This window comes from Rhinolophus sinicus, linkage group LG01 (assembly GCF_036562045.2).
Source record: "Rhinolophus sinicus isolate RSC01 linkage group LG01, ASM3656204v1, whole genome shotgun sequence".
Lineage (NCBI taxonomy): Eukaryota > Metazoa > Chordata > Mammalia > Chiroptera > Rhinolophidae > Rhinolophus > Rhinolophus sinicus.
In genome coordinates, this window is record NC_133751.1 from 70,508,812 (window position 1) to 70,527,375 (window position 18,564).

The following is an 18,564-nucleotide window of genomic DNA, read 5'->3' on the forward strand; positions in this document are numbered from 1 at the left end:
ATGCCATATATATAGAATGTGGTAAAAATTTAGCAAGTACAGTATAAAATTTAATAAGTACAGTATAACTAATTTCCTAAATGAGTTTAAACCAATATAAGAGGCAATCCTGTCAAGTACCTTGAAGTGAATGTTAGTTATCATATTATATGTAAGTAAATGAATCAAGAAAGAGTTGTAATTTGTAAGAACATATTCACTAGCTGAACAAATTTAATCTTAAAAGAAAACAATTGTGGAATTGTAGGATCATTTCTAGTACTAATGTAGTAAAGCCTCATATAATCCAACTTCTCAGAACCAAGATATTAAAGAAATAAAAATTAATCAGTTGTAAGATAACGCATGTATTTTCTGAAGGGGAAAGACTAATAGAAAAGTCAAGTTTTAAATATTAAATGTCATCTTTACAATGATTCCCAAAGTATTACAATAAACTTGCATCAGCATGTTTAAACAAAAGTACAAATCACTTAAGTAATTATTTATAATCCACACATTTTTGTGCACATAAAGGTTTTGATAGCTCTTAATGAAATGCTATCTTTCTCAGAACAGTGCTTTCACCATCTATAAGATATGATATATAACTGAACATTTTTGTTAAATGTCAAAAAAAATGAAAACAATAACTGACATTTCCTATTTCTACTTGCAATGTTCTTTATGTGAACATAGATGGATATCTAACTAACAAAATACAGCCCTCAGAAACTATCTAACTGAAAACAGAGAGTACTAAAAAAACCCTTTTTAAAAATCTATTATTTGTCAGTGGTGCTAGAAACTTTTTAACTTACCATCCCCTCATCAACCAGTGTTAAAAATAGCATAGCCTCACCATTACTATGATTCCACGGAAGAGGGACTACTATTAATACTTTATTTTTTTACATTTTAAACAATGGATATATGATAACACATATAAGACATTTATTAATGTTTTCTAATTCTTGCCCTCCTCCAAGATAATTACAGTGAGAATCACAATTTGTGTAAGGAGACAGAGAACTAGTATTTTGTAATCACCAATAGCTACCTATTTATTGTGATTTAAAATCTTTCCTAACAGCATTCCTTATTTTTTCCATCAGACAATATTTTTTTATATTCTTTGCTGAACATATGAGTATAAAACAAATGTAATGAACTAGTAGACTCTGAGTTCACCACATTTAAATAAAGAACTTCTTAAGCTTCTTTTTCAAATTAATGACTTTTGTCAAATAGGAAAACAATCCAGTAAGGTCTCTGTAGCTTTAAAATATATTTTAGCATAATTACTATGTTAAAAATTGATTTATTTTTCTTTTAGACTTTATATGAATTGTTTAAATAAACAAAATCTATGAATTTTAAAATTCAAGGCTTGCTAAGAATGTGTGGATTCTTAAGTCTGATAATATGTCTGGATCCTAAAATCAGTATTTGAATTCAAGATTTGCATAGAAATATACTTTGAGTTTTAGGCATGGGGAACTTACATGATACATAAAAATTCACTTCCCTATTCTAAAAGAGAAGAGGTATCAGGAAAAAAAACAACAAAAACCACAGAACAAAACTACTAGAAAAATACAATTTCCAGCAGTCAGTTAATATTGGACAGAGTCACTGCACTCCCATTAGTAATAATTGAAGTTGAATACTGCAATCTTGAATCAATCACCTCTTGTCCAAAATCTTATGCTTCCCAATGTGAGAAAATGTATAATAAAATTATGAGCAATTTCTCTGAGATTTGCAAACTCTGCTCTGTTCTGAGGAGAACCTTTAGTCTCTGGTCATAAGATACATTCCTTTTACAAATACTTTTCAAAATCATTTCTGAAACTTTTAAACATCAATTTTAATACTGAGGTAAATAAATTTTTTCCTAGAGGAAAAAGAATACATAGAACTCAATGAAAAAGATAAACTGATCATTTACTGTATGCATTATGAACTTCTATTCTGATAAAAGACTACTAGGATTTACTAGTCATTTTGGAAAGGCAGTATTTTATCTAGGATACTCGATATACTACAAGAAGTTCTTAGCGGAGTTAACTAAACTCAGCATAGTATACTGTATTAAAGACTCTAGATAGAAAAGCAGAGTCTAATTCTTGATGATTACCTTAAGAAAACCATCTCATATAATGCTATCTTTTTATAAAGTCCTTAGTGGTAATAAACTGTGATTTTTCAAATTTACTCAAAATGACTTCCCTTCTTATAAGACCTAGTAGAGGATCATCAAAAATTGTGTAAAGTTTGTCACCAGTGTTACATTAGTTACCTTGTCGAAGAAAACAGAGTTACATAAAAGAAGATTTTGGATTTTTAATTCTTTCCTGATTGTTTTCTTCTCAAATTTATTCATTCAGGCAACGAAAGTTTATTGAACGCTTAGTATATACTAAACATTATTGCAGATGATGGGAATATAGTAGTGATTAAAGCAGACAAAAATCCTGCCCTCTTAGGATTTATGTTCTAGCTTGGATAAAAAGAGACAAGCACATATATTAGGTTGGTGCAAAAGTAATTGTGGTTTTTGCAATTATTTTTAACCTTTTACTTTTGCACCAACCTAATAATAAAATATGTATGATGTCACATGGCAGTAAGTAAAGAAAAATAAGGGAGAGAAGACAGAATGCAGTGAAGAGGTGAGAAGGGAGCGGTTTCAATTTTAAATACAGTCGTGAAGGTGTTATTTGAGTAAAGACCTAAAAGAAGTGAGAAAAAAAGTTATGAAAATACCTGAAGAGCAGTCAAGGCAATGCAAACAGCAAGTGCAAAGACTCTGAGGTAGAAATGTGCCTGCCGTTTTCAACGAAAGGCAAGGAGGCCAGGGTGACTGAAACCAAGTGAGCAAGGGATGTAGTGAGAGATGAGGTCAGAGAGAGAATCTAGGACCAGAACACGTACAGAGTCTTTGTCATTGTAAAGACCTCGTTTTCATTGTGGGTAAAATGGGAAACAGAATAGTGAAGTTAGAGTTGCTGATGGCTTGGACCAGAATATTAGAAGTAGAGAATTGGTAAGGTTCTGTGTATAATATAATGGGAGAGCTGACATCGATTTGTTGATGAATTGGGTGAGGTGTGAGAAAAAAATTGAAATCAAGGATAAGTATCAAGGATTAAACCCTCAGGAAATATAAAAATGGAGTTATCAATAATTGTCAGTTTTGAACATTAAATTGTAAATGCCTATTTATACTTTTACATAGGGTTAATGATCATTAACAGGCAATTGGACACACAAGTCAGGAGTACAGAACGCCAAAAGATAAGAATTTAGGCTGTCACCAACAGAATCTATATATAAGACTGCCTTATAAATTGAGCCTTAGAACTTAAATGATTACATAATTATAACACATTGGGCCTAAGATTTACAAGTAATACCCTATACCAAAATTTGTACAACAGAAACAAAAAGTAAGAAGTCCTTAGTTAAGTACATTTTAAATATGCATTTTCTGTGGCTTTATGATTTTTTTAAAGTAAGAAACCTCTAAGGGAAGAAAGGGAGACTAATAATACTAATACTCAATCTCATTCCCATTTCTGCCAAAGCACTGCTGCTGGTAGAAAGCGACAGGTTAGGGATGTACACAGCTCTAAGTTTCTTGTGAGATTCAAGCAAAAAAAACAACAACAGAAAAACGTTGAATCCCTATCAGTTGCCAGTCCCTATCATTTACAATGGTAAATAAAGCAAATACAAAATGCTTAAATGTGAGGATAGATAGTAAGTAAACTGAGCACACAACTACAAATTGTGGTAAGTAATATGGGGGACTGTTCTTAGGTTGAGTGATCACACAAGAACTCAGAATATAACATAAAAGCAAGCTTAAAATTCCTCTAAAATAAATAAAAATCTTAACAACCTATTACATAATTACCATACAAACCTGCATTTCTCAAAGTTCTCTTCCTTCTGCCTTTAATTTTCCATTTGTTAGACACGAAGACTGCTACATTCTTATAGTCAATAAGGAGATGCTCAAAGTATTTTACATGATTTTTATAAATACAAATTCCATTGATAATTTAGTATTTATAGCCACACTCAGGAAACAATGTATTTTAGGCAGTAACTACATTTTGAGACTACTCAAATTTATACTGTCAAATTGACAAAAAATTTCACAGTTAAATGGAATGTGAAAATCTAAGTTCTTAGTGGTTTAAAGACTAACAATAAAAAACATCTTAAATTTTATTTCATTAGAACATTCTTAGTAGCATTCCTACGTTACCTCTCAATAACCCAATATGATCAGCATACTGAGTGACAATGTTATTTAACAAGCCAGGTCATCAAAGTTGATATCCTATTTTATCAGAGTAGTCACAAAAACAAACAAAACAAAACCAGTGTTTGTTCTTGATGTAGACAAAAGACTCTAGAAAAGCACATACTACCTATAAAAGGAATAATTTAATACTATTTAACTGTAAAACTAACTATATACATAGGTTTTAAAATGTATATAAATTTGTTGCAGACATTTTTCTTTAAGTAAAGGAATGCTACTTTACATATGTATTTCAGATAGGGCTACTTTATTATACAGTAGTATCTCAGTTTTCGAACATCTCCGTTGACGAACATTTCGGTTTACGAACGCCACAAACCCGGAAGTAAATGCTTCACTTTTTGAACACACCTTGGAAGTCGAACATGTCACATGGCTTCCGATGAGTGCAAGATTCTGAGGCTTAGCTGTCGGCTGTTTTCAAACATTTCAGAACTTGAATGGTCTTCCGGAAGGGATTACGTTCAAAAACCGAGGTACCACTATATCTTTTAGATTATTTGGAAAACCTCACATTTAGGAATATTTTCACAAGCATAAATCACCACCAAAATCACAATGCTACTCTTATGACTGTCATTACAGAAATAATTTAACTCATTTTACAAGTAGATAGTAACTTACCTGAAATGTAGATGACCTTTTGATCACTTCTTTGACCAAGGGAATTTGTCACTTTACAGACATAAACACCAGAATAATTGAAAGTCAGTGGATGGACAAAATGCAGAGTATTGTCTGAAGCCAATAAGCCATCAGGCCACTGTCCATCCAACCTAGATGTTAAAAAGTAGAGCATTATTTTAAATATCTTCAGTCTCTATTCATTAATAGCTGTCTAAATAAGATATTAACTTTTGAAAGTTAGTGAAAGAACTAATGTCTTAAGGGTAAAATTCACTATTTAAAGAGTATCACTTAATGCAGAACAAATCTATACTGTGCCCCATCAAAGATGGTTAGTTTCTAAACCACCAAGAAAGGTCTTCTTATGAAATAATTTAATTTGTATGTGGGTATCGGTAACAACAAAAAAACAAGGCACCATTTGGTATCAATAACTTTTTAAATGGTGCCTACACCAATTTAGCTAAGAGGTCCTATCTAGTGTATACACATATTACTATAAACCATAATGGGAATAAAATCCCACTGTAAGAACTTTAAAACCATTCATTGCATTGGAACTAAGTATATAGTTCTACATCATTTTTCCAACTTTAGAGTACAAAAAACAAGCAAACAATAAAAACCACCAATACATCTTGATTTTGAAACTATTTTTAAGGCTGTAAGTTATTTTTTTAAGACAAGAGGATGAAAAAGTCAAGTAAACCCAAGCAACTCAACTACTATAGTTTCAGATAAACAGATTTTAAAAAGGTTCATTTATTCCTTCACTCAGCCATCCATTGTTTACCTTCCTCTCTTCTGCTGATGTTGCTGAGATTCAGAGCTAAATAAGATTTGGTCCTTACTTTCAATGATCTAAGTATACAGTAGGAGACCCAACAACTAATTACAAAGAAAATAACAAAGAATAATAAGAAGGCAGAATAAAGCAAATCAACACTGGTGAATAGATGGAATGATTTCACTATGATTCCCAAGGGTAGTAGGTGAGTGAACAATCAGTACAATCTTTTACAGTTAATAGTACTGTAATTTAGCAATGAAGGATCAAGGTAATATTTTAATGTTTAAAAACCAAAAACAAAAACACCCAACATTCTTCTTAATAGAACTTTGGAAAGAACATTTTTACAAGCATCAGCTATCAAAAGGGGAACTCTTTTCCTAAGATACTTAACAATGAATAGGAACTATATATATGCATATTTTACCAACTATCTCTACTTTGGGCCCCAAACTCTAATTCCTTTAATTCTGAACAAAATGTCTTAAAATCCTTTGAAGTTGTGTATTCTAATGAGCCACAGAAAAATCTAAATATTACATTGAACTCAAAACAAATGACATGCTAAGCACCTCCCACTCGATTGCACTTACGTTATATGATTTATGTTCGTTGTCGCTACCCTCACAAAAACTCTATGAGGCACTATTATCAATGAGGAAACAAAGGATTAGAGAGGTTAAATGACTTCCTCAAAAAAAGACATCTGCAAGTACAGACACTAGGATGAGAATGTGGAATTGTATGACTATTAGAAATACCCTATCACACATCTTAACCAATGACTCCTTCCTACTTTTAAGAAAATATAAAACTGTATGTTTGCTTAAAGAAAACAGACTGACCAAATATACCGCTTCCTTGTTCCCAAAAAAATCCCACCTAAAACAAGAGTAGACAAATTAAAAACTGTTAAACCTATGAAGAGGAAGATAACAGAAGGTAGAATTCATTAGATAAGATGGTTGAACAAACTTTTAGAAAACAGAAAACGGAGAAAACAGTATATACTTTAAGCCAGTGTTTCTCAATCAGGAGGGATTTTTGACTCTGGGGACATCAGCATGTCTGGAGACATTTTTGGATGACAGCATGTTTGAGGACGTAGTTGTCACAACAGGGTTGGGGGGGAGCAGTTGGGGGAAGAGGTGCTACTGGCTCCAGAGATTAGAGGTCAGGGATGCTGCTAAACATTCTACAATTCACAGGACTGCCTCCCACACAAAAAAATGTATCCAGTCCAAAATATCAGAAGTATCAGGTTGCAGCTCTGCTCTGGGCTTGCAGGAGGAATGTGGATGAGAAAGCAGCCAATTTGATCCAAAGAACCCAAAATAGATTTGGAGTTTGACTCACTATACTGCAAGAGGGCCAGAGTGAGGCAAGGGGCTAGAAATAAGGAGATTACTTGAAAGAACAAAACAATAGATCCTCCCAACTCTGTACAGGTACCAGACATTCATGTTTTAGGCAAAAGAATGAGGGTTAATTCAATAAATACAATGAATGGCGTGAAAAAAAGACTTCCATTCTTCCACAGGGGACATCAGAAGCTTCACCAGGGAAATAACCACCTCTCTACCTAATGATGCTGAGTAGAATCTACTAATAATCCCCACTAGACAAAAAGAGTTTCCACTCAGCATTTTATAATAATTTAATGCATCATTATGAAACGACCGGACAAATGAGAACATTAAGGAATATCTACAAAATGAAAGACAAAAAGCAAAACCAAAAGAACTAGGAGGAAAAAAGAGACAATATGTAGGAGTAATAAAATCTCTGCAGAGGAAAGAACTCTAGTTAATCTCTGGGGGAAAAAACAAGGAAGATACTACATCCACAAAACAAGGATGCTATGAAAATGAACACAGAACAATAAAATGCTCTTAGAAAATAAAAATATGTTCACCTAATTTTTTTAATCACTGGGGGGGGGGGGGAAGAACAAGCAAATCTCCTGTAATAAAATAAAAATTATTTGAAAAATAAGAAAGGATATTTAGTATACAATAAATAGGAGTTCCAGTAAGAGGAAACAGAAAAAAAGGGGGTGGGAGGAGAGAATGCCAAAAATATCAGAAAATTATCCACAGTTGAAAGATATAAGTATCTAGATTGAAGGAGGGCCCTAAATATTGAGAAATATGAATGAAAACCTTAGTGTAACAGATGGGATTTCATAGATAAAAAGAATTAATGATATGCAGACAGCAAGCTACACAAGTAAAAAGAAGCAATTAATAGCCTCATGGAAAACAGCTTTAGACAAAAGAAAACAATTCCAGTATACTACACAGCTGTCAGTAAATAATATTTACCTGTTGTAGGGTGGCAAACAATAATTACAGAGTTTAACTAAAAGTAACTTAATCTCATTGGGACTATGAAGGGTGTATACGTATGTGGGTATATTTGTGTGTGAAGGGGTAGATACATTCATCTACCACAAGAAGTGAACAGATCATATTAAAAATTAGTAAATGAAGAAGTAGCAATTTAAAACCTATGATAGCAACTACCAGAAGGAATTGCTAAAGTAGCCTGAGGAACAGAACTGTGGGGGGTAGGAAGGTGGGGAGAGGTGGGACAGGAGAACATTTAGAAACCTTTCATTTAATTTTCAGCTATTACTATAATTATGTAGTACACTGATAAAAACAACTTTAAACATTTAAAAATACTTTTTACTTTTAAATAATTTCTCTTTAGAAGTAGCTAACATTATTACCTGCTCCACACAGATTTGAAGGGTGGTGGATTTGCATCAGCATTACACTTGAGATTAACACCTTTTCTTCCTACAAACCAATTTCCATCATAGCCTGTTACTGAAACCTCTGGAGCGTCTATAAAATAAATGCATGACAGAACAGATTATCTTTTGTTAATGATAAATACAACATACAATGATAAACTAAAATTTAGAAAAGCAAAAATAACTTTCTTCTCTCAATGTACATAACCAATGTGGAAGACAGTACTCAATAGTTGACTGAAAGAATGAATGAATGAATGGACAATGAGTACCCAAACAAACAGTAGGCAACTACAAGCATATACAGTTCTAGTTATTATAAACACTGAATATAAGAATATTGACAAACCTATAATCACCAAAAGCAAAATTTAAGAGTTCTATTACGAAATATGTAGAGATATATGAACAAAGAAAATACATTAAGAACTTAATTCGATAATAAGACGTGGCATTTAAATATCAAGTCATCATATAAAACTGTTTTTAACAAAATGTTTAATCTGAAAGGAAATACCCCCAGAGATATCAAGTCAATACAGGGATTAGGTTCCCTACACTATAATTAATTAACATTCTGTGAGTATGTATGTAGAAATGCGGCACAAACTTTCTAATCCTATAATTATAATTTAAGTAAATTATCTAAGGCCTCAACTGTATGAACATGTATCCATTCAGTAGTGTACCCAAAGGTCTATTAGCGTGTATACACTGTAATTAGTTAAATGAACAATTATCCATGTCTACCAGCAATATAAATTTATACCTTTAAACTATAAAATCCAATGGTAATCATTCCTTCAACTACCATACTGATTAGCTCCTAATAAGCGACAGGCATTGTTTTAGGTATTTCGGATAGATAGGGAGAGACAGGGAGGGGGGGGGGGAGAGAGAGAGAGAGAGAGAGAGAGAGAGACTCTGTATTTGTACAATTCTAATAAGAATAGGAAAGATGACATTTTAAAAATATTTAACTAAAACCTGTTATGGAAAAGAATAGGATGCTAAGAGAGAAGACAAGAGGAAGGGTCTAATTTAGTTTGGGGATGGGGTTAGGGACGTCATGAAAGACCCCTAAGGAAACATTACTTACACACGGTACAGGGACCCTCCATCTTCATGTGAGCTACATAGTAAACTAGATAAATAGAACACGGTCAATTGGAAGTCAGAGAGACCAGGTCAGACTTTAACTCTGCCAGGAAAGCCTGACCTACTATCAAGCAAAGTTTAAAAAAAGGTAGTGAAAAAAATTAACCTTTTACTAAGGTACAATTACCTTAGAATAAAAAATAAAAAAAATCTGCCTCTTATAGAAACCAAGAATTAACATTTCTGTAACCTAAAACAGGTACTAAAAAATGTTGCTCAAAGAACAGTACGGATATATGTGAGTTTAATTTCTCTTAAGAAGAGGAAGGGATAGGTATTAAAATATCCCCACAGAATACCTTCAGATTTTGAGATATGTATTTTGAATATAAGATTTTATCTTACACTTTGTTCACATGTTTTATAGGTCCCAATTTAAAAAAAGAAAAATGTCATGAGGACTCTAACATTTTAGAAGCATGCCAATAAATCTAAATGATAATCTTACAAGAAATAATCTTATATATTTAGGATTGCACTCAAGCAAACAAAAAATATAATATACGTTATACAAATTGATGAAAATTTCACTCATTATTAGACACAGGGAAGGAAGAATATGAGAAAAATATTAATAGTACTTACAATTGGGATCTAAATTTTATGAGAAAAATAAAAAAGAGTCTGTGAAAGCAAGGTAGGAAATTGAATAATTTTAATTAGATTCTCAAGAGAGGTAAGGAGAAAAGAAGGTATTTGTATTCAAGAATACAATAGTAATAACATTCACATAGGATAGCTTCTCAAGTTTAATCCTATAAATGTTGAAAAAAAATCCTTAGAATTAGCTTTAGAAACCATTACATCATGTGTAATGAATGTGTAATTTAAAATTCTACGCATCATACCAAAAAAAACCAGAACATCTCCTTCACATGATCTGTGTATGGATGGAAATGATAGCAGAAACTAAACATTTCTCCTAATTTTATCTCTACTTCAATCACCTTAATTGTCATTATCTTTGCTATAAGCTATCTGCACCATCAGTTTTTCTCTTGTTCAACAAATTTTAAAATGCTACTCAAAGAACGTATCAAAAACTGAGAAACTTTATAGAGAAGGGGAAAATATATATATCGGGGGTGCCAAAAAATGTATACAAGTGGACACTTAGGTCAACATTGCTCAAGCAATGTAGTTCGCCATAATCAGAAGTGTCTGGACCAATTTGAGCACCCCTTGCAATTGCAGAAGTCAAATGTGACTTGTATTCATCTTTTGTTATCAGTATATATTGAGTATTACAATTTTAACAGTTTTCTTCTTAAAATGGGTATACATTTTTTTGGCACCCTCTGTACACACACATACACACACACACACACACACACACACACACACACACACACACCGTGCATCCTGTAACAAAAAAATAAAAATACCAAAATGGGCCAGCTTTGAACCTTTTCTACAATGGTTATTATCCCAATGTCTTCAAAATATTGTTTTACCTATCTGAGAATCTTACATGATCAATAAAATTGGATTAGAATATTAGAAGAATATAGATTTTCAAAATAATTAAAATGCATCTAGGAAGTAAAAAATTCTTGCTGAAAAATGAAAACATCATGGATGGCATCAGTAAAACTGAATAACAGCTAAATTAATTGGAGAAGTAGTTATTTGTCTCTAAGTATTGCACATTTTGAGGTATAAATTTTCACAATTTGCTTAAGCCCAGCCTATTTTTAAGGTCTAAAAAAGATAAGGTTAAATAATTATAAGTTTGAGAACAACTTTAAATCATTGTCCATCTTTACAAACTGATAAAAAATGCTCTGGTTAAATAAAATTTCCATGAAAATATTTTAAAAATTAAGAACAAAAATGTCAGTAAGGAAAAGCTGTTAAGAATTTCTGAATACTAAATATTCAAACTAAAAGTTTGATACAGAATTATGTCAAAAGAAGAAAACGAAAATAAAATACATGACGTGTAAAAAGCAAATGTTGCCATTTACTTACACTGTATATCTAATATGAAAGAATATCGGATGTCCTTTTCCAAGGCTGGATGTTTTACAACACAAGTAATTCGCCTTCCTCTAGCAAATCTGGTTGGAAACAGCTTGTATTGGCTGACAATTGTTGTTGTTTCATTTGGAAAAGTAGTTGTAGTGGATTCCATCTCACCAAGATCACCTTCCCAATTAATATGTGCAACTGGTTTTCCAGTGGCTGCGATACAAATGGCTGCCACTGTTTCATTTCCTCCATCAATTAAAGAATCTGGCCCTTTAATCAGGCTCACAGTGGGTTCAACTGTTTAAATTAAAAACAAAATTAGTTACATTTCAATTAAGACTATATATATATCTCTTTCCAAGCCACATCTAGCTACATTTCATAAACTTAGGGATAATTGCATAAAAAATCTACCCACACTTTTTAGGTAATGCCAACATCAACTGGATTCTTGGAACAAGAGAAGATCACGAGCCAGGTCAAATAAGAAGCCAAGATTTTATATAACCATTACAAAGATTGCTCTCACTGGTAGAGATATGCTTTATAGGGGCAGATGAGTTCCCCAAATTAGCAATACAAAAAATTCCGGTTAATTGGATCATAATTTCCAATATGAGATTAAAGGTATCATTACTCTGAAAGGAATAAAAGTAGTTTTAATATATAATGCTTCATTTTATGAAGCATTTATGAAAAATGTTTAAAGGAGAACTATTTTAAAATAAGTTAACAGCATAGAGGCTACACTGTCAAAATGCAACATGACTAAAAGTTATGTTTACTGAAATGTACATACCACCTATCTTTTTCTGGCATAAGAAAGCTGCTCATCAAAGAAAAGTAACCTTAATGTTAGACACTTTCAATCTACACTCCATACATTCTAGCTATCGCGTCACATTTTTCAGCAGATTTTATCTGCTTCTTTCTGTATAAATTCCTCAGTACCCAGTTCATGAATTCTTTGGCTGAAGCCTACAGTTTATCCTGTGTGCTAAATTTTTAATCTCAAAGATATTTTTTCATTTCCAAGATTTCCACTTGGTTCTTTCACTGCCATCTGTTCTTGGTTTGTATCTACATATTTTTGTTTCGCCATTTACTTTAAGGAATATTCTTTTCCTTATGTATTTCCTCTTTTGTAAGAGGAATTATTGGAAAATAACAAGTGCACACACTTAATGAATAATTTAGAGCAAATATCCATGTAACCACACACATCCCAATAAAGAACATTTGCACCTCCCAAGTCTCTCATATGCCTCTTCCTGATCGTTAACACCTTGCCTGCCCAAGTGTGAAACCATTATACTGACTTTAGAAATAAATTTTTCTATCTTTTCATGTTGGGTCTATAACCAACAAATGACACCTACCCAAGTTTCATCTGTTTCTGAACTTTATATGATGGAATCTGACTATATGTATTTTTGTATAGTTTTCTTTGACACAATTTTGTGTTCCCACTATTTGTTTATGTGGGAATATTTAGCCTTAATTATTTTAGAATTTTTTAACTTTTTATTTATAGATCATTTAGATTTACTTACAATTGTGTAAGTTATTAGTTTTAACTACTGTACGGTTTGATTGTTGAACATCAATGGTGTTTCCTGTTTGGTATAAATAATTTTACAAGAAATATTGTCATACATGCATTTTGGTATATTTGTGTAAACGTTTCTCTAGTTTTATCCCTTATTGTAGAATTGTTATTACTATATTTTCAGTTTCACCAGGTAATGACAAAAGCTTTCCAAAGTACCAATTTATTCCCAATCTTAGAGTTTTTGTTGGTCTAAACACTCACAGTTGATATTGTCAGACATCTCAATGCTTGTCAGTCTCATAGGAATGCAGTAACATTTCATTGAGATTTTAATTTCTCCAATTACAAATGACATTAAGGACCTTTACAGGCCATTTGGAATTTCTTCTTCATCAAAATACGTATTAAAGCCATTTTCTTTTTCTTATTGATTTGGGAGAAGAGTCTTTTTTTGATTACTATCTTCTACCAGTTAGGGCTTGTTTTTTCACCCTATGGTGTGTTTGATGAGCAGAAGTTTTTCATTTAAATGTAGTAAAATGTATCATTTTTTTAGATTCCCTTGGGTGGTTAACTGCCTTTATACACTAAGAAACACTTCTCTACTTCAAGGCCAGTTACTATGTGATATACATATATATATAGCTTCTTGTTCTCTGAAGGAATTTTGTAGATTGACTTATCAAGTCAAATGGTAAGTGCTGTTGTTTAACAGTCTGTGTATGATAAGTCTGCTGTGGAGAAAAAGGAGCCCTCATACACTGTTGGTGGGAATGCAGACTGGTGCAGACGCTATGGAAGGCAGTGTGGAGGTTCTTCAAAAAATTACGAATAGAATTATCATATGACCCAGCAATCCCTCTCCTGGGTATCTACCCAAAAAATCTGAAAACATTTATACATAAAGACACGTGTGCTCCAATGTTCATTGAAGCTTTATTCATGGTAGTCAAGATATGGAAACAATCAAAATGTCCTTTGATAGATGAATGGATAAAGAAGTTGTGGTATATATACACAATGGAATACTACTCGGACATAAGAAAAGATGAAATAGTACCATTTGCGACAACATGGATGGATCTTGAGGTTATAATGCTAAGCGAAATAAGTCAGACAGAAAAATAAGCAAAATAATGTTAAGCGAAATAAGTCAGTCGAGAACCCTATTTCACTGAGATGTGGTATATAAAACGGAAAATAACAAAAGAACAAAAGACAAACAAATGAAGAAACAAAAACTCATAAACATAGACAATAGATTAGCGGTTACCAGAGGGTAAAGGGGATGGGGGATTCTAGAAGAGGGTAAATAGAGTCAAATACATGTTGATGGAAGGAGACTGACTCTGGGTGATGAACACACAATGTGATATATAGATGATGTATTACAGAATTGCACACCTGAAATCTATGTAACTTTACTAACAATTGTCACCCCAATAAGCTTAAAAAAAAATTGTTCACTAAAAAAAAAGTTTCCTCTCACATGTCAGTACTAATATCAGTACTAAGCCAAAGACTTCAGAAGGCCCTTCTGTATATCTCAAGTGTGTGCGCTCTCTTCCTCCCTTTCCCACCCTCCCCCCCATGTTCCCTTTTTCCCAGTATTCTGCTCCACAAATTCTAATCACTTTGTCCTCCCTGAATTTCAATCTGTCTCTTCAACTCAGTGAAACCACCACTCTCTGCTTTAATTCCTTGTCACTGAGCTGTAGCCTGGAAACTGCCTAAGGAGGAAGCTGGAGCATCTGTAGGACTCACCTTCTTTTACAGATCATAATCCTACACTGACTATTGTCCAATGACTAAAAATTGTTTCTTATTTGCCTGGTTACCTTGTTCCTAGAGAAAAAGGGTAAATCTAGTCCCTGTTACTCCATCTTGTCCAGCAGTGGGAGTCTATTTCTTAATTGCAAAAGTATTATTACTAAAAATTGGAAAAACAGAAAAATTACCCATGACTACAGTGTCCTAATACAGTAATGATCATACTCTCCCCATTTCCTTCTCATTATTTATATTTCCAGTCTCTATATAGATGTAATCATGGCATGCCTACAATTTTGTGGCTCATTTTTTTTTTTTTTTTTACATAGTAACATTTCTCTTGACTGTAATTTTAACAACTAATATCCCATCAAGAGGAAGTAACCAATTATGTAACAACTCTTCTACTGTAATGGGACATTTGTTGTTAAATTTTGCGAAAACTTTTTGTTATATCATATTCCCTTAATTTGGTTTCTATTACTACCACTCCACGGAAACTTGAATGTCATCATCTAATCGACAGGCTTGACATTTTTCTTTGCCTAGTCTTTGACTAACTTTGTAGAATTTAATACTTCAGCACAGTTCTTCCCGATCAGTTCCAAAATTCCAAAAAGAATTAAGCACTAATACCTTAAGGTACCCATTGTAGTCAATTAACTTGTGGGCTATGCATTTAGAATTATACTAGCTGTGCGCCATCCTTAGGAGAACTGAATAAATTATCACTAAATCATTTTCCATAGGACATAATTCTCACTGTGGAAAAAAGGCTGCTAGAGTAACCTTTAAAACTTTATCTTCTCTTGATATGAATATTACTTTGCTCAAATTTTTCCTAAAGCTCTCTCTGAGTTCTTCATCTCTATTTCTTCAACCTCTGTGCTAACAAATATTAAGTCCAGGCCTTCAGTTAGTTTTTTTGATCATCTTTAAAAACTTTTATCTGATAAATACTACTACCCAGATGATCCCTAATTTTCTCCAATTTTGAGATTAGGCTTGACTCTACAGTTTCCAACCACCTGCCTGGTAGTATTGCCTATATATCTTCAAATTCAATAAACCAAATGCTGAACTCGTCATCTCATTCTACCATCTATAATACCTGTTTCTCAAAGACATGCCTATTTAAATTAATGGTAACATAATTTACTAAATTACCAAGGTTCAAAACCTGTTAATGTTCAAACTTCTCTTGTTTCTCACATCCTAGTTATTCCTTTGTAATAGGTCCCTTCACTTAAGTGGCAGAAATTAGAAAATTAATTTCATGGCCTCACGGTTGAGGCATCATGGTTTTAGAACCTCGTCATTTCAATTCATCAACACCACCAGATTGATCATTCTAAGTCACAATTTTCAACCCACTGCTACCTAAATAAGGTCTACTACGAGTCAGGCATCCCTCTAAGCAAGGTGAGGTGATCAAAGCAGTTTTTCTAAAACTTTGCTGTGCACAGAGATCACTTGGAGATCCTGCTAACATGTAGCTTTATCACTCAGTCAGTCTGAGAGTCTGAAATTCTGAATTTCTAACAAGTGGTATCAAAGCTCCCAAGTGATATCAAAGCTGCTGGTTCATGACCCACACTTTAAAACCACAAGAGTCTGAGAGTCGAAGGAAGGTGAGAAGAAGCACAACACTGTATATACACTAAGTGCTATATTAATTTAGGGAAAATTACTAAAATTTTAAGCAAAACAAAGTTTATTCTCATGACCTCTCTCTTCCATATACAAACTATTTGTCTATTAGGTATTTTCTTGACACTGAATATTTTGTGATCTTTTTTACCCTGATGACCTGCACTTGATTTTTCAGATATTTATGCTATACTGTCCCATCAATACATTTCTCAAAAGGATCAATTTCTTAAACATAAGTTATATTTCCCCACAGCTCTTAGGACAGTGTCTTAAACATATAAAGTCCTAAAATATTTCATTTCTATTTTACATAGAATGTGAAAAATATATATAACAAATTTGGACAAAATTGCTTTCCTGCATTCCAGAGACTCTGAAGTTTCGCCATTAAATACTAGAGGCTGTGTACTTGTTTGATTCTCTGGAAGCAGATACTGAGACCAAGTGAGGAGTGCAAAAGGCTTATTAAAGAGTAACATCTGGGAGAAAAGTGAAGCAAAAATATTGCGAAGGGGGAGCTATCATCTGACCTGACAAAGTCCCTGACAGGCAAAAGGTCAGATTTAGAGCAAAGACTGCCCCCATTAAAAAAGGCCCACTTTGGGGGAAATGGCTATGGTTGCTATAACTCCTTACTCCTTGATCTATTATTCAAAAGTACTCACCAGTGTTTCCAAATTGGGTTATCTTTCACTACAAGTGGCTATCTTAATGCTAATAAGTTCATTCTAAATTCCATCACAAACTTTAACAAAAAAAGACATATCCTTCATTAACAGTAATACAGCCCAAGATTCAAATAGCTATGTAAATTCACCATAGCAGAAATAAAATTTGATTTGAAAAACAAACACGAGGTGTAAATGGCTCCAGAACAGTCCTTTAAAATACAGAAAAGCTATTTTAAGATGGTAATTTAATTAAAAGTTGAAAATTTGAGGGACAATAATGAAACATGTCAAAGAAACTCAGTACTTAGTATTATAAATAAATAAAAACAATCTTTCATGAAAAAAGTAAAATAGTTAAGAACTACATAGTATTATATAACTAGGTAGGTCGATACAGATAATACTTCAAGAGAACCTAGAATCAGACTTTTAAGACAGAACTTGAAAAATCATATTTGAATTAGTTTAAACCGAAATTTATATATAATTTCAATCATTTATATTCTTGAAAATACTTTCATTATAATCTTCTCGACTATCACCAAAATATGTAATTCAAACATACTTACCTAATACAGTTACAGTTGTAGAGGACTGAGCATTTCCAAGTGGGAATGTAACAGCTTTACATATGTATTTTCCAGAATCAGAAAATCCTATGTTATGTAGAGTAATTGTTGCATCATTAAGTGAATAGTTTTTAAACAAGACTCTTCCCTGATATTCTCCTTGAACAGAAAATCCATATTGAGGATGATGAACAGCAACAGTCTGTGAACTTTTGCCATGTATCTTCTCCCATGAAATTTGTGTTATAGTTTCATTTACTTCAATCAAACACTTCAGGGAAACATTCTTTCCCCATACTGCTGTGACATGAGGCTCCACAATTATTGGTCCAGCTAAGGCACCTATTGGGGAAAAAAAATATATAGTTCTTAAAATGCAAAAATGTTATGCTAAAATATGATCAATCTAATTTCCCTCCCCTTCTGTTGCCCTCTCCCTCACTTCTTCCCCTCCTGTAGGTACACACACAGACACACACGACTGAGTAACACGAAGACTGAAAAGTGCTAGATGTTCCTGACGTTGGATGTAAGACCCAAAGATTGACTCTCAAAGTAACTACCAACATGTGTTGCAGTGGGAAAAGCACTACAATGGGCCAAGACTAAGCTAGAAAGCGGATCTTTCCCCAGTCAAGCCTTCAGAGAGACCCCAGCCCTAGCTGACACCTTGTCTGCAGTCTTGTGAGAGACAAAAGCAAATGGACCCAGCTTAGCCATGTAT

At 33.0% G+C, this 18,564-nt stretch overlaps 1 protein-coding gene across 5 annotated transcripts in view; it reads right to left on the reverse strand.

The window, feature by feature from the left end:
- NECTIN3 (nectin cell adhesion molecule 3) overlaps positions 1-18,564 on the reverse strand; it is a 123,524-nt gene that overhangs the window by 67,351 nt on the left and 37,609 nt on the right. For all 5 annotated transcript variants that reach the window (XM_074332178.1, XM_019711639.2, XM_074332182.1 and 2 more), the window contains exons 2-5: positions 17,841-18,182; positions 11,626-11,922; positions 8,470-8,587; positions 4,943-5,094 (exon numbers count right to left, since the gene is read on the reverse strand). In XM_074332178.1, the coding sequence (XP_074188279.1) occupies positions 4,943-5,094; positions 8,470-8,587; positions 11,626-11,922; positions 17,841-18,182 (909 nt within the window). The remainder of the gene's footprint in view (positions 1-4,942; positions 5,095-8,469; positions 8,588-11,625; positions 11,923-17,840; positions 18,183-18,564) is intronic.